This window comes from Stegastes partitus, unplaced genomic scaffold (genome assembly GCF_000690725.1).
Source record: "Stegastes partitus isolate 25-593 unplaced genomic scaffold, Stegastes_partitus-1.0.2 Scaffold1157, whole genome shotgun sequence".
Taxonomy (NCBI): Eukaryota; Metazoa; Chordata; class Actinopteri; family Pomacentridae; genus Stegastes; species Stegastes partitus.
In genome coordinates this window covers 111694-131647 of record NW_007578888.1, presented here as the reverse complement: position 1 = coordinate 131647, position 19954 = coordinate 111694, and the positions used below count along the sequence as shown (strand labels likewise).

General features: G+C 39.1%; 4 protein-coding genes across 5 annotated transcripts in view; 2 read left to right on the top strand and 2 right to left on the bottom strand.

The window, feature by feature from the left end:
• The window catches only part of dnajc21 (DnaJ heat shock protein family (Hsp40) member C21), a 9287-nt gene extending 4431 nt beyond the window's left edge, over nucleotides 1–4856 (bottom strand). For both annotated transcript variants that reach the window (XM_008296846.1, XM_008296848.1), the window contains exons 1-7: nucleotides 4452–4856; nucleotides 2247–2340; nucleotides 1965–2088; nucleotides 1269–1400; nucleotides 769–1073; nucleotides 520–683; nucleotides 187–280 (exon numbers count right to left, since the gene is read on the bottom strand). In XM_008296846.1, the coding sequence (XP_008295068.1) occupies nucleotides 187–280; nucleotides 520–683; nucleotides 769–1073; nucleotides 1269–1400; nucleotides 1965–2088; nucleotides 2247–2340; nucleotides 4452–4548 (1010 nt within the window). In that variant the 5' untranslated portion in view covers nucleotides 4549–4856. The remainder of the gene's footprint in view (nucleotides 1–186; nucleotides 281–519; nucleotides 684–768; nucleotides 1074–1268; nucleotides 1401–1964; nucleotides 2089–2246; nucleotides 2341–4451) is intronic.
• Nucleotides 4857–7779: 2923 nt separating this feature from the next.
• Nucleotides 7780–10696, top strand: bxdc2 (brix domain containing 2). The gene is made up of 10 exons (XM_008296844.1): nucleotides 7780–7960; nucleotides 8306–8417; nucleotides 8507–8550; nucleotides 8631–8701; nucleotides 8793–8842; nucleotides 8930–9003; nucleotides 9272–9322; nucleotides 9603–9704; nucleotides 9810–9938; nucleotides 10061–10696. Exons 1-10 carry the CDS (start codon nucleotides 7811–7813, stop codon nucleotides 10304–10306), a joined length of 1029 nt encoding a protein of 342 aa, XP_008295066.1. The 5' UTR covers nucleotides 7780–7810; the 3' UTR covers nucleotides 10307–10696.
• Nucleotides 10618–15791, bottom strand: rad1 (RAD1 homolog (S. pombe)). The gene is made up of 7 exons (XM_008296845.1): nucleotides 15782–15791; nucleotides 14704–14905; nucleotides 13946–14054; nucleotides 13665–13822; nucleotides 13300–13400; nucleotides 12756–12854; nucleotides 10618–11502 (listed from the first exon to the last, which is right to left on the bottom strand). Exons 2-7 carry the CDS (start codon nucleotides 14896–14898, stop codon nucleotides 11325–11327), a joined length of 840 nt encoding a protein of 279 aa, XP_008295067.1. The 5' UTR covers nucleotides 14899–14905; nucleotides 15782–15791; the 3' UTR covers nucleotides 10618–11324.
• Nucleotides 15792–15882: 91 nt separating this feature from the next.
• c21h18orf32 (chromosome 21 C18orf32 homolog) lies at nucleotides 15883–18668 on the top strand. The gene is made up of 3 exons (XM_008296842.1): nucleotides 15883–15983; nucleotides 17662–17877; nucleotides 18308–18668. The coding sequence occupies exons 2-3, from the start codon at nucleotides 17698–17700 to the stop codon at nucleotides 18371–18373; spliced, it is 246 nt and encodes an 81-aa protein (XP_008295064.1). The 5' UTR covers nucleotides 15883–15983; nucleotides 17662–17697; the 3' UTR covers nucleotides 18374–18668.
• The last annotated feature ends 1286 nt before the right edge of the window (nucleotides 18669–19954 follow it).

Below are 19954 nucleotides of genomic sequence, written 5' to 3'. Positions count from 1 at the left end.
GTGAATACAAATAAGCCGTGTATGACTTTTACTGCCTACAGAAATCTAGTGTTGTGACAGCATTGCCGGATTTAGAGTCTTTAAACTCTTGTCCCTGTGCTGCTTAAATCTTACTCTAATTATTCATAGCTTAGCAAGTAAAATTAGGATGAAAATTGGCGTAAGAAGACAGAAACGAGCACTCACGCTTTATCTGATTTGAAGGATTTGTCACATGCTGGGCAGTAGAGATCATCATATTCATCAATCATCAGGTCGTCTCCATCAGGCTGCTCCGATTCTGTGAATGCAAAAATGCACCAAAAAAGAATTAATGTATGAAAACATATTTATATGATTAAAATTTAGTAAATAAAATAAAAATTAAAAACTAGGCTACCTTTGCAATGATTAACTTGGTTCTAGGTCCTAATTGGGCCACGTTTTGTCTGGTAAAGGTTATTACTGGTAACGTTTTTGAGTGGCTGCACATTACATAGTGATGAAGCAACGGAGAAATGAAGCTAAAATCTCACTCACCTCCTTCTTCACCGTTCTTCTCCTGAGCGTCCATATCGAGCTCTTCCTCCTCACTCTCAGATGCATCTCCAAATTGCTCTCCGTACTGAGCTTCCATCTGCTGCAGCTCCTTTTCAAGTTCAGACATGGCCGCCCAGCTCTGCTCCTTGTACTCCTCCGCCAGCCTTGGATGGACATTAAAAATGTGTATGATGCAGAAACAGAGAAAAAGAAGTCACATCTATCCCCCGCTATCCATTCTCTACTCACTTGGCCTGGCTGAGCTTCTGTTTCCGTCTCAGTTCCTCCCCCTTCTTGATCTTCTCGGCGTTCTGTTCCTCGACCAGCTTCCTGTGGGCCTGCACACGGCGGTCACGCTTGCGAACAAAAGCCACTAGCTGTCGCACCAGGTCGTTGCGCTCCTTTCGAGCCTTGTCTCTGGTCTTCTTGTTTTCCTTCTCCATGGCCCTCTTCTCCCAGCGGTTGGAGGCCTGCCTCGTGTCATATTCCTCCTTCCATGCAAAGTTTTTGCGAGTGCAAAAGCTCTGCCAGTAGCCGTAAAACACATGCACTACCTGTGATATGGAAATAGAGACTGATTAAGTTAACCTAGCAGAGATCCTACTTTACTGGTTCACTAGTAATATTTCAGTCACATTTTGTTTTCACTTAGTTAAAATAGTTCAGGATAAAAAAAATCAAGCAGTTTCTCTGCATCAATCAGAGGCGTAAACTTGATACAAACAATTTGAAATGTGGGTGTGGCTTACGGTATCATAATCACTCTCAGAGTCTCCAAAGGGAGGAAACTCCTCGTCCTCTTCCTCGTCTTCCACTTTGCTGTTTTCCATCTCCTCCTTAACAATGGACTCAAAAACATTCCTGTAAACTGTGTAAAAGCCCTGGGGTGAGAGAGTGGATAGAAAGAGGAAATAGCAAATGAGAAATTTAGTGTTCTGAGAGGCAAATAGAATTTTTCATGACGCATGTTAGAGTTATGCAACCGCAGGCGGCTTTGATTTATACTTCTGTGTTGTCTTTCCTACTTAAATCGGCTAGCAACAATATAATAAGGAGTGCAGTGGTTTCACTCAGGCATGTTCAGTAATCGTGAGTGATTGGTACATTAAGAAATCGTGTTTACATCCAAGCACTTGCAAGATAGCATCAAGTAGAATGTTCACATTTGAGTTTAGCCTGCTTTGTCCTCTCTCACAAAGGAGCATCAGATGAGACAGTGTATCGGATGAGACAGGTATTAACAGCACTAACTAGTTTATTTCATGTGACTTTAAAAACCTCCACTTTTGGAAACATTGGCAAGATATCATGTAACCTGTTTTTCTTTGTCTAAAGGAGGAATAAAAAGGTCTGATCTGCTTAAAGGTTTGAAGCAACTGCTTGTGCATACCAAGCTACTTTATTCTTGTACACATGACCAAAAAAACCCCCCAAAAGACACATACCTTCTCGTCATCTCCAAAGCCAGAGTAGCAGGTGACCGTGAAGTACTGCAACAGATCGACGCTGTCATCTTCATAGTCGCCACTCAGCCCTCCCTTCAGCAGAGCCTCCCTGTGATTGTTATACCTGCCACACAGGAAGAGGCACAATCAATAAGACATATTTACTGCACATGGCTTGTACGTAAACCAACAAAGATATTTTAGCCAGGAAGAGCTTTGTAATCACAGCCCTGCTGCTGCTGAGAGTCACCATTTTTGAATAGATAGTGATGAGATACCCACCAGGCTCTCTCCTGTGGATCACTCAGGACATCATAAGCTGCCTGAATCAGTTTGAACTGCTCCGCCGCCTCCTCAGCATTGTCCAAGTTTTTATCTGGAAATTTCAGAGGAAAACCACAGTCATAGAAGAGTGAACACTTTTCCTGATGGCTTTTTAGGGTCCAAGTTAGTGACATAACATAATAATACAAAGACCAACAGATAAAAAGTCTCAAACACTGAATCCTAACAATCTTATAAGACATTATATGACTTGTGGGGTACCAGATGTGCTATATAGAATGTTATGCACGTTCTAATTATATATTTTTGTAGAACTTTAAACTTAAACAAAGAAACTCTTCACACATCTTTTTTCATGAGATGAATGCATATGAGAGGGATGAACATATCTCAAAGTTTCAGATAGGCTCCTGCACACCGTCACACTTGCAAAGATATATTTATCCATGACATTTTGGTGTTAGAGCTTCATCAGGCAAACGGTTTGGTGCAAAGAGAGGAAATCCTATATAGAGTGTGGGTCTAACTCTGCCACAAATCACACTTTTTACATCTGACTTCCAACATAACTCAGACAGTTGCTTTCTCCAGAAATTTTCTGATGATTCAGCAGTTGTCGGTTGTATTAAGGGGGAGTGTGAGGTGGAATACAGGGGCATGGTCAGGGACTTTGTGGACTGGTGCAACCTCAACCACCTTCAGCTTAACATTTCCAAGACCAAGGAAATGCTAGTGGACTTTAGGAGGAAGAGGCCAAAACTGGATCCAGTAGGGGCACAGAGGTGGAAGTTGTCTCCAGCTATAGATACCGGGGAGTACAGCTGGACAACAAGCTGGACTGTTCCAGCCACTTGGAGGCAGTGTACAAGAAGGGACAGAGCAGACTGTACTTCTTAAGAAGGCTGAGCTCAATAAACATCTGCAAGCCTCTTTTGTGCTCCTTCTACCAGACTGTTGTGGCCAGTGCACTTTTCTTCAGTGTTGGGGGGAGGGGGCTCGCACTGCAGACAGAAACAGACTCAATACACTGATAAAGAAGGCGAGCCTTATCATTGGGGTTGAAGTGGACACAGTTCAGCAGGTGGCCGGGGGGAGAATGCTCAGGAAGCTGAAGACTCTATTGTGAGCAATGAAGCCCACCCCCTACATGTCATGGAGGTGTCTGGGCAGAGCACTATCAGTCAGACTGATTCCTCCAAAATGCAAGACTGAACCCAGCAGGAGGTCCTTCCTGCCAGCTGACATCAGACTTCATAATGTGCAATAAAAGCCACATGGCTGGGTGCTGCTATAGATCACCTGGTTGAGCTGGTGACCCATGTACAGGGGCTGTAGTCCCCGATGCAGCAGCCATGGGTTCGAATCCTGCTCATGGCCCTTTGCTGCAACCCCTTCCCCCATTCCCCTCCCCCACTTTCCTGTCTCTCTCTCTCAACTGTCCTATCTAATAAAGGCAAAAAGGCCAAAACAAAAACAAAAAAAAACCCACATGGCTGCATAACTATGACACTTTATGTACACATGTTTTTAAAATCCATCTTTGCACAGGGTAACATTTGCACACTGAGTACCTATTTATTTATCTTATTTTTATTTTATATTGTATATTTTGTTTTATATTTCATGTGTGCCTTCAGTGACAGGTGTCTTGTGGGATTGTCTGTGTTTTTTAATGTAGCCACTGTAACAAAGTAATTTCCTGTAAAAGGATCAATAAACTAACTATCCTATCCAATAAGTGCTAGTGTAATGCAATAATCCCAAAACCCCCTTCTACTGGCAGACAGTTTAAATAACATACAGAAAGTTAGAAAACACTGTACAGAGCCATAATCATAAATGTTACTGCATATTTACATGTTAGTAACTCTTGTAGGGGTCATTTACATGGCATATAAAAAGACCCTGAGGCAATTGCAATAAGAAAGAAAGTTTGCAAGTTAAACTTTGTGCTAGAGTCTGTTTGAACCTTTCAGACTTTAAAGATACCTTTACAAAACCCCCTTACCATCCCAAAGTAAGCTAAAAACTATTGCATGTGGCACATAATAGACCAGATCTTCCCTGCCACACCTTAGCATTGCTAGCAACTGGTATTAGCTGAATTTATCGAGGCTGATTTTGGACTTTACTGTAGTGAAATTCTGACATCTTCACATCAGGGGACTGTTCTCCCCCCACAAGGTTTCTAATTCAACTTACCTGGATGCCATTTCAAGGCTAATTTACGGTAAGCTTTCTTCAAATCACCGTCTCCAGCGTCCCGTTTCACGCCTAACACTTCATAGTGACACTTCATCGTTAAAGCAACTCGACTCTCAAGGTAAACAATAAGAATGCAAACGTTTTCTCAGGCTAGGCTCACTTTAGCATCTAGCTAGCTACAGTATGCTAGCGACCGGCCAGCATCTCTGCTTTATCTCTAAAAACAAACAGACTTCTTAAGTGGTAGCGACAATGTTGTGATGTTTGGACCTTACATATTCAAACCTATACACTGTTCTTTGTCGCTGACAACAGCTTTAATTCCTTAAGTTACTTCACGACGCTTCTTGTCACTGTTAGCTGTGTCCTGTCTGGTGGGATGCCGCTTAATCTCGCGAGACTTGCTCTTCTTTCCTTTAAAATTTCAGCAAACTCGAAGCTGCAAGAGATATTTGTTGCCCTCTATAGTTCAAATTTGATCTGTTGATAGATTTGTTTTTAATTATTGCACTAATTTAGGTAAAGACTTCAGTTTAGAAACATTCCTACATCAGTAATTCCACATTTTAAATTCACTTTCTCGCATTTTACACCAACTGTTGGCTTTAAGGCCCATTTCATTTCTCTCCTGGACAAGACATGACTAGTTTTGCTATTTTATATGCTTCTCAGCAGTTGCCCCCACTTTGCACCCATCTATTAAATCAGGATGTTTTACATTTTACGTCCAATTTGGGTTTTGGCCTTTACTCTCAAGGCTGCAGCTGAGCAAGCGTATTAATGCACTTCATAAAACTTCTTCCCATTCATACATCTATTCATTAGTTAACTGAGGGCAGAGATTTCCATCCAATTAGTCCCTGTAAAGACCCCCTCCAGTGGAAATCAACATTTTTATCTGGTTAACATGTCCATACAATGTTTTTTTCTTTTTCTTTTTAATATTCGCGAAGACACATCATGAGCAAAATAAGCAGTCAGCACCGAGGCATATCTACCTTGAATCTGTAGTAACAGTGAGACTTTCTGTATTTTTTTTCCTCCTCAGAGTGGTCATAAGTGATATCAAGCTGCATCAAATGAGGAGTGAAGAGAGGGACAGAGACACAAAATTCTGCATATTTTGGAGGAAGCAACTGTCCAGGGTTACATCGAAGTCATTTCCAGGCAGGAGGAGGTTATTTTAATGGGAAAAATGTGACACTTTGATGCCCTGTAAGTTTATTTTAGGGGTAATCAACAATCAAACAACAAACGATCAAAGATGGACGTTAAATAGGACAAAATATTTCAATTTCTCCCTCACATTTGGCATTATTTTTCCTAACATCGTAATCCAAGGTCATTTTTAAGTGATTATTTTTGTGTCTAGTTTTGTATTTTGAAAATAATCACTAAAAATGTATATTTACTTTACTGGTTGCTTGTTGTCCATCATCACTTCATGCCTACATTCCCGTCTGATAATAAAGACGATAACTTACAACACACCTTAACTGCCAAACATCTCCGTTATAATGAATCTCTGTAATATTCAGCAGTACACGACCTTACTGTCATTAGTTATCCCATGATGCTCTCTAGTGGTGGCTGGAAAACTTGCATCTTGTTGCATGTGCAAAGGTTACTTCCTTGGATCGAAAAAATTTGAGGACTTTTGAGGACCTTTAAAAAGCTAATGTTAAATATTTCTCAAAAACATGTCCATATAAAGTCTGTCTTCAGAAGGATGTGATGTGAGAGGAATTATGGAAATGGCCAACAGCTCCAGGTTGAATCTAAATTACCCTATGTTTGCTTGTACTTAATTCAATAAATTGTAAATCAGTACATTAAATACTACATATATATGTATTTATCCAACCTTAAGATTTTTTGAGATAAAACTCTTGTTTTTAAGTGAAACCCGGCCAAGAAGGCACACTGACATGTGACAAAAGTAAAACACATTTAAACAACTAAGGAACTAAAGATACATAAAGCACAATGTGGCTTAGAAATCGCATTTTCTCTCTTCATTTTTATATCTCTTGATCTGACCATTGAAGTGCGCCAAGAAGAAAAGCCTATCAAGCCGTAGCCTGTTCTGAGGGTTGTACATATGTGCAAAGACTCATGTTAAGAACTGAACCAACTGTTTAAAGCAGAGTTTCGTCAGATTGTAATATACATTATATTTTTTAAAGAAACTTTCATCTTTTAATGAAAACTGCAAAATGGCCCACATGTTTTACTGTGCTTTTATTGAAAGTGTCTTGACATTTTGCATTATTTGTTGGTTTGGAAATGCTTCTGAAGCACAGAGGAAGTCTGTAAGAAAGACAGTAACAACACTACCCAGCCTAGATTGTATTTATGAATGCCGGGTTATGATGAAGGCCGATACTATCGTGGCTGACGAGAGGCAGCCAGTTGCCTCCTTCTTCAAATTGTCTTATGATCTTATTTCTATTCTGGAAAGCACTTTGGCTGAATGGCTTTAGTTTGAAATGTGCTATACAGATAATTTATTACTTAAATATGATTATGAGTAAAAGAAATTGTCACATTTCATACACAGAGAGAAAAGTGTTGATTATCGTTTATCCTAGTAACATATATCTCTGTTTACTTTAATTTTAAGTCATGTTTTGTTTGTGTGTGTGTCAGGGCCGGCCCTGACCAATTTCATACAGTAACACAAACTGTATGCATGTATTCAAGCTTTTATCTAAGTATAAACAACACACTAAATAAAACTGAAGAAACAAGTGACCTAAATTAAAAATACAATATAAATAAGACATTGTAGGATTACAATAAATGTTCTATAGCTTGTTTATTTATTTTCTACTATTCATAAAACAAAGGACTGTGGACCATTTAGGAATCTGATGTAGAGTGCTCTCATTTTATTTCAAATCATTTTTGATACAAAAGAAAGAAAGAAAGAAAGAAAGAAAGAAAGAAAGGAAGGAAGAAAGAAGGATGTTTAGTTTTGATGTAAAAGGTTTCAGTTGTTGAATTAAAAACGTGAATGAACTGTTTGTCACTCATTGTTAGTTACTTAGTTTAACTATGAAGCTATAATGTGTGGGGGCATTATTGTAGCAAAACTATTTGTCAATGCGTATGGAGAGTTGTCTGTCTGTATTTGTCAATGTGTGAAGGGAGTTGTCAATGCGTACAGAGGTATTCGTAGTTGAAAAGTTTACGCATTCGAATAAAAGTGCTGAAAATACAGACACATCACCAGTTCCGAGTCTAGCGGCTAATGTCTGCAGTTCCACCTCCCGCCGCCAGGGGTCTCTGTCTCCGCTCCGCCCGCCTGTGTTGTTTGACTTCAGGTCACGCGAGAGTTGCGTCTGCGTACAAACATGTCGGCGTTCAAGAGAAAACGTGGAGGACAGGGCTCTGCTAATAAAAAGGCTAAAAAAGCTAAATTTGTCGCAGACGGAGGACAAACGCCAGATGAAGCCGGACAGGAGAGTAGAAATGAAGTCACAATCCCACCACCGGTGTCCAAGGTAAGCGTGCGAGCTTCTTACCGAGCAGGGAAGTTAGTTAGCTAGCCGGCTAACTCCAGTTCACAAACACACCAAGGGTTTATTTTCTTTACTTTAAATGTTGTCATTCTTGTACTAAAACTGCTAACAACATGTAGCTACAACAAATACCCTGAGTGCTGTCATTTAGTATATAGTATATTACAGAGAAACTCGTTAAATGTCATTATTCTCAGTCTGATTTCACCACTAAGGCTGATCAAACACAATGTGATTGGCTGGATGTTATTACAATGCTACATGGGAAATGTTTTTTACTCTGTAACAATAAAGGTTTGATTTTATAAGATACATTTTCTTGAACAGGGCAAGTGGACCAACAAGGAAAGAGTTCTCATTTTCTCCTCAAGAGGGATCAACTTCAGGACGAGACACCTGATGAAAGACCTGAAGACCATGATGCCTCATTCAAAGGAAGGTTTGTGTCACACATGTTCTTACAAATGAATATCTGTATTGTATGTTAAGGAGAGCTGTAAAATAATAATAACACCATCCTCTGCCTAGATACCAAAATGGACAGAAAGGACAAGTTGTTTGTTGTTAATGAGGTGAGTCTGTTGTTTTATACACGTTCTTATATAATCATATATATTTTATAGCAGAGCTTAAGATCAACGTTGTTTTGCAGGTGTGTGAAATCAAAAACTGCAACAAATGCCTCTTCTTTGAGGCCAAGAAGAAGCAGGACCTCTATATGTGGTGAGTATTTGATCATCTGACCCTAAAGCCTGCTGAGTCAGTGTTGAAAAGCAAAATCTAAAGTAGATTCAACAATGTTTTTGCCTTGCAGGATTTCAAACAGCCCTCACGGACCTTCTGCAAAGTTTCTGGTTCAGAACAGTGAGTTACTTCTCTCCTCCATTTTTAAATGCGTGGACATCTGTCATGTGTTGGAATTTATTTATTTATTTATTGTTTCCCCCACAGTTCATACTCTGGCTGAACTCAAAATGACAGGAAACTGCCTCAAAGGATCCAGACCGCTGCTCTCATTCGATCCTGTGAGTATCACAGGCCAGAAATGAAAGAAATGAAGACTTTGTGTTGATTCATTGTATCATTAATGCAAATTCTAGTCAGGATTTGTTGATAAAAGCAGCTATGTGCCACAACGATGGTTAGACCAGATATTTGCAGTGATTTCTAAGGCTGAGTAATGAACAGATTTGCTTTCTTTGTTGTTTGCTTGTAGAAAATATGCCTTTATGTCATTTAAATATGATCAATTCTAACTTTAAGTTCTTCTATTACTTTGTGTTCATCCCACAGAAATTTGACAAGGAGCCTCACTATGCTTTACTGAAAGAGCTCTTCATCCAGGTGTGTTTTTAATGTACAAGATCCCTGACATGGTGCAGACATAAGTACTGACTGTACCTGTTGTATCAGACTAACAAACAATAACTTCTGTCCACGTTTAGATGAAAAATGTAAAGTGCAATGTTATTTCAAGTGTGAAGTGTTCACCTTAGGGCACAATGATATGGGCTGTGTATTTTGATCATTGTTTAGACGCAGCTTTTGCTTTACTTTGTTTGGAAATTTGAACAACTTGTCTTTTCAACTTCGAGGAAATATTTATTGAGTTTTCTCGTTGTAGACTTTCTCCACTCCACGCTATCACCCTAAGAGTCAGCCTTTTGTGGACCACGTCTTCACATTCAGCATCGCAGACAACAGAATATGGTTTAGAAACTACCAGGCAAGACTTCACCACACTTCATCATCACATCCAGGAGTTATCAGATATTTAGTTTCTTTGAGAAGAACGTTTTCATTTTTATTCCTCTATCCACTCTATGTGTAGATAATTGAAGAGGATGCCTCAATAGTGGAGATCGGGCCTCGCTTCGTTCTCAACCTCATCAAGATCTTCCAGGGGAGCTTTGGAGGGCCGACGCTTTATGAAAACCCAGATTTCCAGTCTCCCAACATGGTAAAAATCCAGTGCATGGTCGTTAGAATTTATAAGCATGTGATGTTATCGGATCACATTTAATATGCCTGAGACATCACACGTTTCTTATGTTGGTCACGTTTCTTTTTGTTCACCAACAGCACCGGCGAGAGCTCCGACTGGCGGCAGCAGCCAAAGTACGCGAGAAGCAGATGGTGAAGGAGCTGCACAAACTGAAGAGGGCAGAAGTGAAGGAGAATGTGGACAACGACGTTACAGCTGACGTCTTCCTAACACCAGCAGAGGAGAAGCCTGTTCACATCCAGACAGAAGCACCGGAGCCAAAAGTGGTGAAGAAAAAACAGAAAGCTTTCAAAAGACAAAGGATGCAGATGGGACGCAGGTAACTGGATGGACCGGATGAAGCTGCGTGCATGCCTTACGGCTGCCATGATTCAATAATATCTGAAAAAGAAATGTGGGAAAACAACATTGCAGTCAGGTCAAGAGTTTTCCTACCACATACTTGGCTGTTGTAGAGAAAGTCTTTGTTATGAACATGTTGCGTTGAGTGTGTGTTGCCACAATTTGTGGACTGATGTTTTTCTTTTCCCTCAACATGAGGATTGTGCAGATTGTAGCTGGACGTCAGTCATGAATGATACAATGCTGCAAACAATATATGCCCATCCTTTTATAAAAAAGAAAATATTCCATTAAAAAAAAAAACTTGTTTATTGAGTTTCAGTGAGTACAATTGTTTTCTATGTCATGGAAATAAAACGATTTCAACTTGCTGTCAGTATCATGTGATGTATGCTCCAAACAAATGTCTCTGAAAGGTGTCGGGTAGCAGATTCAACATGAGGGACAATCGTGGCAGTGTGTATAGAAATCAGGTCAGTGGAGTAGATTTACTGAACACAAGCTTCACTAGACACCTGGAGTAAACTATCAGTGTGCCATGTCTTATTTATGGGCAGTCAGCAAGCTCACTGCAGGTGTTAAAAGATGAGAATGGATATGCCCTGTAAGCCCAGACATCATGACCAACTGAGCTGTTAACTTTGTCACAGAAAACATACTGAGTGACTTAAAACAGCTGCGTCTCCGTAGTTACAAACAATGCTGTCATTTTTCATATCCAAGTTCATGAAACTGACAAATTCAGAAAACGTTGATAGTGGTGTAACTACACACATTCATAACTAGATCAGACAGGTGACATTATATTGATCAACCAGTTGATTTTGCAAAACTGCTGCTTCTCCCACCGTTGTGATTATGCCCACAAGTCCAGCTGTTTTTCTTCAACCTACTGGCTCCTCTGGTCGAGTTCGTCTTCTTGTTATCGTGCTCAGTCAAAACAACTGGCCGCCACTGAAGTTAAGGTGCTTCCTAAAAGTCCAATCTCACTGGCTGTCTTCAGTCTTCCTCCACCTCCTCGTCTGGACAGCAGTAATATTCTACAAAGCAGATCTGTCCATCATCGTTCCTGACCAGGTACTGCAGAGAGAGGAAACCCCTGCCGTCTGTCCGTACAGAGACTTTACAGGACAAAGCCAAGGCCTTGGTGGACGGCTTCAGTAGGGACATCTTGTATCTGTCAGAGTTTACAGAGAGGACAACAACGAATGTGGTGCTTTAATAAAACTCATTACAGACAGACACAGTGACAGTATTCCTCAGTGTTTTGTAGCAGACATTTTGACATGAAATCACTGGAAAGACAGGTGTAAATAAAACTACTAAAGGCTGCATGTTGTTTAGGTTGTCCAGCTCACAGGCATGTTGATGGAACAGAGCTATTGTTAATGGTATTAATTACCTTTAATTGTGTTTCCTGCCAAATCAACTCTATTGTAGTATAGAGCTGCATGATTTAAAATATAAGCTGTCAGATTTTAAAGAAAGGAGTCTCAAAGGGGCTGAAAAGTTAATTGCGCCACTGCAGTTGAACGTAACTCAATTCCAGTGAAATTATACAAAGGCCCTCCACACACAATCACATCCCTCAACTTCTTTTGGCTGATTAGACCTCTGATTAGGATCTATGCTGACACAGTCCTGAGGAGGGGTCCAATTAATGATGCTTATTTAGTTTATTTGCCACCATTTAGGGTCAAACAACGGTGTGTAGAGGTATGGAAGAACAATTCATAAGCTCTCTCCCAATATTGACAGCACTGGTGAGTAGAAAAGTGCTGAATGTGAAGTGTTTCCAATCAGTGCCACACTGTCACAAATGTGCCCGTTCAGGCTTGGAGGTGTGAGGACGTCCATCAGAGCTCACAGGGACACACTCTGGCTAATAAGGACAAATACTGTACATGGCACAGTGGAGCTCACATGATTAGAACAAATAAGTAGAATCAAGCATTCCAGTTGGTCAGTGCAAAAATGCACTTTGAGAAGCTAAGAGGGCAGAATAAAATTTAACCAAGCATTTAAACAGAGTTACTTAGAGGCACATAGATCTACAACACATCAGAGAGATAGCACATGATATTATTCTAAATAGTAAGGTCCAGGCTGTTCCAGATTTGCAATATCATTATTGAGAATCTTATGAGGAAGAAGTTCTGCTATAACTTTGGACAACTTCTGTAATATTTATAAAGAATCCAACATGTCATAAACCTCATGTCTGTAGATCATGCTCGATCCTAAAGCTTAGTCATCACAAGTTGAAGGTCTTCAGCAGGCGTTAAGAAAATAAATACCCCAAATTCATCCACTACTTTGTGTCTGTCACTCTTAACTTTTGGTCATTGTGTTACCATCTCCAGTTCTCCTGCCGTTTTATTTCTCTTTAATCTTAATATTGCACACGTCTTTTTGTGATTCTGCGCTCACCTGTTGGTTTGTGTCTTGGTGCATCGGAACAGCTCCATCATGTCTGAGTCTTTTGAATAATCATAATGGGCATTTCCAGAGTTTCCAAACGTAGACAACCTGAAGAGTAGAACAAATGAAAGAAGGATGAATTCAAAGGTAGTAAGAGCTATCTGTGGACAATATTTGTAGAATTCAAGAATTCATTAATCTTTCAGTATTTGTAATGGGACAGGTGAGGAGAATGATTCGGGGCAACAAAAAGAAGTTGTGACACGCTGCTAATTAATGGTCATTTTCCTGAAAATCTACATTTTGTTATGACAAATTTCCCGCAGAAGGTCACTGCACTGAACTTAAGCTATGCATTAACTGTAGCACAAGTGCTGATGGTGTGTTGGACCTGATTTTTGTCACCGAAAATCAAACAAAAAAGGCTAAAGAAAGTGTATGAAATAACTGGCAGTTTAGTTATTGAGAGGACGTTAACGGTCTTTCTTTTCAGCAACATCATCACAAACCAGTACTGTACAGCAGAACAGGTGGTGAAGTTCTGACAGCACACCTGAAGTATGGCTGACTGGGGGACATGGTGATCTGTAGCACCTCACTGGTCATGTCCAGTTCAGAGAAGGCTTCCTTCAGACTCTCTGACTGTAAGATCACCTTTGAAAAGAGACAGAGGTACATGATTAGTAGTGAATTATGGTAACGTTTTTATGTAACAGCCACAGACATTGCCATATACATCTATTACTAAAGTATTTGAGAAGCAAGGAAACCATCACAACCAAAAAATATATATATTTCTGTTAACATAAAGCTTCTAAAAAGACTGGTTCATGTTAGTTTAATATTTGTTTTTGTCATTCAATTTTTTTGTGGATTTTTAATATTCCAGTTTTATTATATAAAAACAGTAAAGCAAACCTTGTTCGTGACATTGCTGCTGCAGAACTCAAAGTCAATTGGTTCTTCTGGTTCTTGTGTGTTAATCTTGCAAACAGTCACCACACCAGCCTCCTCCAGGAACAGTGTCAGAGGGTAACCGTACCCCCGGTAGCACATCCGCAAGGCTGTTGATACTCCTGCAACATCATATGGAGGAGGTATTAAACATGTTGAGTAATGTGACAGGTGGATATTAATCCAACTATGAGAAAAAAAAAATCTGGTTTTATTTATTTGCCCATTTTCCATATTTTTTTCACCTGGAACTGTGCTTCCACCAAAGATATTCAGGCAGTCCAGCAGAACAGTGAGGTTGATCTGAAAACCCACCAAATCTTCCTTTATGGTGTATTCTTGAAAGATCTCAGCCTGGAATGAAAAAATATAACTTTTGGGTCAGTATACGAGATATGTGGTGTCACAAAAGATATATTTCAAACCCAAACTGCAAACTATGAGTTTTCCCCTTCAGACGATCAACCAGCACGTCTACTAAGAGATCCTGCAGCGTTTGCTTCATTCAGTGCACGAGAAGAGGCGAGAGTTGTGGCAGGACAAGTTGTGGCTGCTTCACCATTACAATGCGCCTGCTCACAATGCCCTGAGCATCCGACAGTTCCTGGCTGAGAAGAACATCGCCGTGCTGGAGCAACCTCCCTACTCACCCCACCTGGCACCTGACTTCCCCAAGCTCAAGGGGGTCATCAAGGGGACCCGTTTTGAAGACGTGGACAACATCAAGATGGCTGTGACGACAGAGGGTCTTGGAAGAACCTTTCCAGGAGTGCATGGCGGCGTGGCAGAGAAGGCTGGAAAAGTGCGTTAGACTCCAGGGGGATTACTTCGAAGGGGAAAACTTGTGGTTTGTAGTTTGTATTTGAAATATATCTTCACTGACACCAGTGCTGGAACTTTTCTGACACACTTCATACCTTTTGTAAAACATCAAAACTGTGCTCATTCAAGTGGTTTACCTCCTCTGTTTTTGTAAAAAATAAAAATAACAAGCAAAACACACCTGGATGAAGGCATTGGCTTGCAGACATTTGGAGTCCTCAACAGTGACCTTTAGGCCGTTTGGTGTAGCAGTGAAGATCGCATGGTCTTTGAAGGTGATGGCTTTCAGTATGTTGGAGAGATGGCGAGCGTTATCCAGACTGGCGACTAAAACATACTGTTCGTCATCGCTCTGAGACTGGGTGGACAGAGGCATTGTAGCGCTGAAATAAGAACACAGAGATTAATAAAAACCTGTTACCAGTCCAGGTAACGGGCAAAAACATGAAGACAGCAGCTCTAATTTCAGACACGTAAAGATAAATGCATGTGCACCTCTGTTGTATAATGTGACCTCTCTTATCATTACAGTAACAACCAAATATTAGCATCGGGTTGCCAATGAATAAAAACACAGAAATACACATTTTTATTTAACCATAAGTTGCTGTAATTAGATAAATTATCAGGACACATGGACAGAATGTTACAATTTATAATTTTGTTCAGACATGATGCTGACACATTCAGTTGCTGTCAGATTAATGACAACTAATGCATGTTTAAAAAAGGCTGAACAACCAAAATGCCAACTGTATTAGTTTATAACCATCAGATAGAGTAACATTAACCAAAATATAAGAAACCAAAGTACATGTGATTCCTTTATTCTTAAGCCTACAGCAGTTTGATAGAGTATCTGAAGTTCAGTTTTGGCTTGCGTCACCGCCAGAGTCACAGTGACTCCATCTGGCCACCCCTATGAAAAACCTCTGAAACTCCAATGGATAAATGGTAAAAAAAAAAAAAAAAATTACGCTAGCTAGCATTTCTGTTTTAATACAGCTCGGATACCATGTTGATATTCAAGTCAGGAGCAAACCTCTGGCTCAAAAGATTTACGGGAAAGTGTACAGAACTTGTATGTTGCTGTGTGTAGCTTCGGCTAGGCTAAACTGTTTGGCACCATACCACATGCAACAGTTAAAACGACGTAAATAAACAGCAGCTAATCTTATGACCATGCACTATAATATCTCCCGTATATAAGCGTTTTTTTTAGTGCTCCTAGGAAATGTAAAAGCGTATCTGTGACTTACAAAACTGTAATTCAGCGACTCAGATGGATGTTTTGAAGAAAAGCGCCGGCTGCGTCACAACTTCCGCTTTCTTCTTCTTCTTCTTCGGATATTAAAGTGCACATTCCAGAGATTTCGCAGCAGAGTCCCAAACGCACCAGAGCAGTTTGTCCTGTCCACATCGGCAGTACGTGACAGTACCGGTGTTTCCTGATCTACAGAGGTAAGAATATGTACTCGGTTTAAATTGACAATCTTGTAAGTAAAATGTTGTTGAGCCTGCAGGTTTGTTAGAGTTCTTAATACCTGTCATGTCAGCTAGCTTCAAGCGACGACAGGAAGCTAGCGTTAGCTAACAGTCATGGCGTCGTAGGGAAAGTGAGTTACACATGACATGTAACGACTGACAAATAATTAACAACACACAGTAACCTCCTAGACGTGGCCTTAAGAAGTTGACAGTGTTGAAATTTAATAAATAGTAAAGCTGTGAAGGAGAGCGTCCTCCTAAGAGGTAGCTAACGTTAGCTTCCTGACAGGTCGCTGGTGATAAGGACGTGTTTACTACTCTGCTGTGAAGAATAAACTGTATGAAATACAGCTTGAGTTCACATCTTTACCCTTGAATTCTGTTTGTTGGGCTCCTAATCTCTCTACCCTGCACTTTGGTTGGCTAACTGAGAATGTTTTAAGGTTGCAACCAATAATGTCATTATCGATTATTTGTTTACTCTTTTAAACCTTATTGTCTGTTTAAAAAAAAAAACAGGAATGAACAGAAACTATTTCAAAAATAAATTCACTGTCAAATTAAATCATGTATCCAACATAATCTAAATCTATATAAATGATATATCCAACATACTCCAACATCCAAAAATGGCATACACTTTACAACATACACTCACTGTCCAAAGTAACACAGGAAAGCAGCAGGTCCTCATGTTGAAGGAGATGCCACTGAATAGTTTGTGTTGGTTCAGCAATTAGTCAGCGATCAACATGTTTCCATTGATCAGATAATTGATTAATGGAAACTTGGACTACCTAAGCTATTCTCAGCACATGGAGCGAACATCATAAAGATACTGGTACAAAGACAAGCAGTTCATTAGACATAACAAATCAATGGTCAAATGCTTTTATTTTTTGTTTTGATTTATTTATTTTTTTGTACTCTATCTTTCCTTCTTGTTTTCGTGTTTTCTGCAGCATATACTAGTAGATCTGTTCTTTAAGGTTAATGTCTTATGTAGACTTTTAAGCAAGAATGGGTGCTTTTCAGTATTCCCGTCATTACTCTCAACAGTACATTTTTCATCCCTCTGTCTGTGTTGCTAAAACGTTGAATCCCAGTGGGGCTAATTTATGAACTATTAGCCTACACATATCCGAGCAACCACCTACAACTGCGACAGCTTACTAAAACACGGGAGAATAACAAGCGGTAATCCAACAGCGATCATCCAGTCGAACAGTATCAATCATCCAGTGGTGATGTACAATCCATTTTGCAAGCTAAGCCCAGCCAAGCCCAGATAAATAGACAGATACTTCATTGATCTATCAGCAATTTACATATCATCAACATACAAGTTATATTGAGTTGACACAAGGGAGGTGAGGAAGAACACTTTTAAAAATGTATACATACATGTGCGTACAATTTATTGCACTGCATAAAAAATTAAATAAAATTTGAAAAAAGTACAAATCAAAGTTGAAAGAAAATTAAAGGTGAGATCAGATGGCCATATTGACAATTATGTAACATGTCTTGTCTGGTAAAATAAACTTAATGTCTGGATTTAGAAGTTGCAGCCCTGTGTTGACTGGGAGGAAGGCGTGTTTTTGTATTTTTGACAAGAAGTTAATCTCTCTGCTGTCCTTCTCTTCTTCAGGTTCTTCATATCGGACGTCCTGTCTGAGCCACTACCATGGTGTGCATTCCCTGCATTGTGATTCCTGTCCTGTTGTGGGTCTACAAGAGGTTCCTAGAGCCATTCCTCTACCCTTTCATTTCACCCATCATTAATACATTCTGGACAAAAAAGGCAGTCCAGGAGACTGGGACCAATGACCAAAAAGTTAGTGAAAAGAGTAACGGGACATACAAGGTAAGTCAATGAGAAAAGAAAGATTGTGTCATGATTTTATTCATTTATTTGTATGCAGTGTAACAAAGATTTAATGTTGTATTTGGAATATCAGAGGAATCACACTGTAATGATATGATCTTATTGTGTTGTGAGTTTTCAGTTTTATTCAAGTACAGAGTGGAATAGTTTATAGTGGAGCCCTGTTTTTTATGTGGTCTTGTATTTATATGTGACACCATAGTTAGCTATCTTAAGTAGTATTATTAATATTGTGATATTAAGTTCACCCCTAGTGCCTTGCTCTAATGCCGAGTATAAAAGCTGAAAAATCTGTTTATCTAAAAAATTGCACAGGACCCACTAAGACAAGTAATGACATTCTTCTAATTTACCATTATTATTGCTTGCAGCTTTTTTTTACATAATTTTTTGTTCTCATGTCTTTCAGCCTGAAAGCAACGGTGTGGCGATGGCTAATGGATCAACTATAGCAGCAGACAAGAAGACGGATTGACGGCTCAAAATGTTCTAATGCATCAGAAACAGTGTAAATATTCCATTCATATAGTATAGAGACGCTATAAATTAACTTATCAACCCTCTTTGAATGGATCGGTTTTAATAACCTTCCAAATTTGTTTGAAGCTTGTGTTTAAATTTTTCATTCATAATGTTAATATATTTTCCTCATTAATGATGAATTGACTAATTGATTTGCTGTATTGAATATTGAGTCTTAATGTAATAGTTTTTCTAAGTCAAACTTGCAGTTTAATTAATGAATAAAAAAAACCCCTTCAGATACAAAATGCTTATTTATTGTTTCCATGCAGAATTGTGCTGCCACTTACACTGGTCATTAGAGAATCTATTTAGTTTGCATTTTGTGATATTTTTAAACACCGTTAATGTGATAGCACCATAGCATAGATCTTTGTAGTTGATTTTTTACTCTCAAATCTGAGAGAAAAGAATAGATGAAAAGTAAAAATGAATTATTTAGACCAGACTCTTAAAAGCACCTCCATAGGAAAATACTGTAGGTTTTGTTTTTTTACTCAACCAGTTCAAAAGTCTTCACATCAGGCAGACGTATTGCTTGCAAGATGTAAATTTAAGTCCACGTGTATTTACTAACTGTAGAATATTACTGTATGTTACCAATACCTGAGAATTTTAAAACAAAAAAAAGGTTCTTACTTGAAGCCTTTTTCAACATTCCATGGTGTCAACTACAAATGATTTGAAACAACAAATCAGGACTCATACATCATTTCAGAATCTCTCCTCTCATTGTATATAATATATTTTACAACAGTATATGATTGTGGATAAAGAAATGGACAATAAACGACTGAATGCCTGAAAGCAGCTAAATGGACCAGAAGGGGATAACATTTGTTCGTAATCAGTAAAGGAGGATTTACAGCATTCATGTTTTGCGAAACGGATTATGCATTTGTAGAATTGAAAGGGAAAAACTGAAGATTTTATTGATTCATATTCAGAATATAGAAACTGTCTGGTCTGGGGCTGAGTTGATAACACGCCTTCCGTCTTGATGGTTTTATTTTTTGTGGTAAAATTCTGAAAGTGACTTGGAATAGGAAAATTGGTGGAATTTAAAACAATGCAATTTATGTAGCTGATGTGTCATTGGTGCTAGATCAGATTAAGAAGACACTGATCATGACAAAACATATATTTTCTTTGCTTAGACCAGCATTAAATAGTGTTTGTTGTGATGTTGTAAAGGAATGACTTGCAAGAGATCTCATGGTTGTTTTGCTCACACTTCTACTATACAAGCCTGTTGTAGCTAAGAAGGATGTCTTCAGGATTATTTGTAGGAATGTATTTGGAAGCTTTTGATGACTTGAGGTGGAATATACATACTGTAGTAAATTGCAGATGATAAAGGGAATTTTAAAGAGTTTATTTATTTATTTTAACTGTAACATTTGCACTAAATGTCATTGAACCATTTCCTCCAGTCACCAGACACTGGGTGCTAATATCTGTTGGACTGGAAATTTGCTATGTAGCAGAAATTACTACAAAATCAACAACATAGAAGAGAACTGTAGACTTAAGT

What these genes read in the sequence shown, in the direction of transcription:
- bxdc2 (XM_008296844.1), top strand. Translation starts at nt 7,811, where the DNA reads ATGTCGGCGTTCAAGAGAAAACGTGGAGGACAGGGCTCTGCTAATAAA. An exon ending in AAGCAGGACCTCTATATGTG is followed by an intron (nt 8,702 to 8,792) that starts GTGAGTATTTGA and finishes TTTGCCTTGCAG; the next exon opens with GATTTCAAACAGCCCTCACG. An exon ending in AAAGTTTCTGGTTCAGAACA is followed by an intron (nt 8,843 to 8,929) that starts GTGAGTTACTTC and finishes TTTCCCCCACAG; the next exon opens with TTCATACTCTGGCTGAACTC.
- rad1 (XM_008296845.1), bottom strand. Translation starts at nt 14,898, where the DNA reads ATGCCTCTGTCCACCCAGTCTCAGAGCGATGACGAACAGTATGTTTTA. An exon ending in AAGCCAATGCCTTCATCCAG is followed by an intron (nt 14,055 to 14,703) that starts GTGTGTTTTGCT and finishes TTTTCATTCCAG; the next exon opens with GCTGAGATCTTTCAAGAATA. An exon ending in TGGTGGAAGCACAGTTCCAG is followed by an intron (nt 13,823 to 13,945) that starts GTGAAAAAAATA and finishes ATGATGTTGCAG; the next exon opens with GAGTATCAACAGCCTTGCGG.
- c21h18orf32 (XM_008296842.1), top strand. Translation starts at nt 17,698, where the DNA reads ATGGTGTGCATTCCCTGCATTGTGATTCCTGTCCTGTTGTGGGTCTAC. An exon ending in AGAGTAACGGGACATACAAG is followed by an intron (nt 17,878 to 18,307) that starts GTAAGTCAATGA and finishes CATGTCTTTCAG; the next exon opens with CCTGAAAGCAACGGTGTGGC.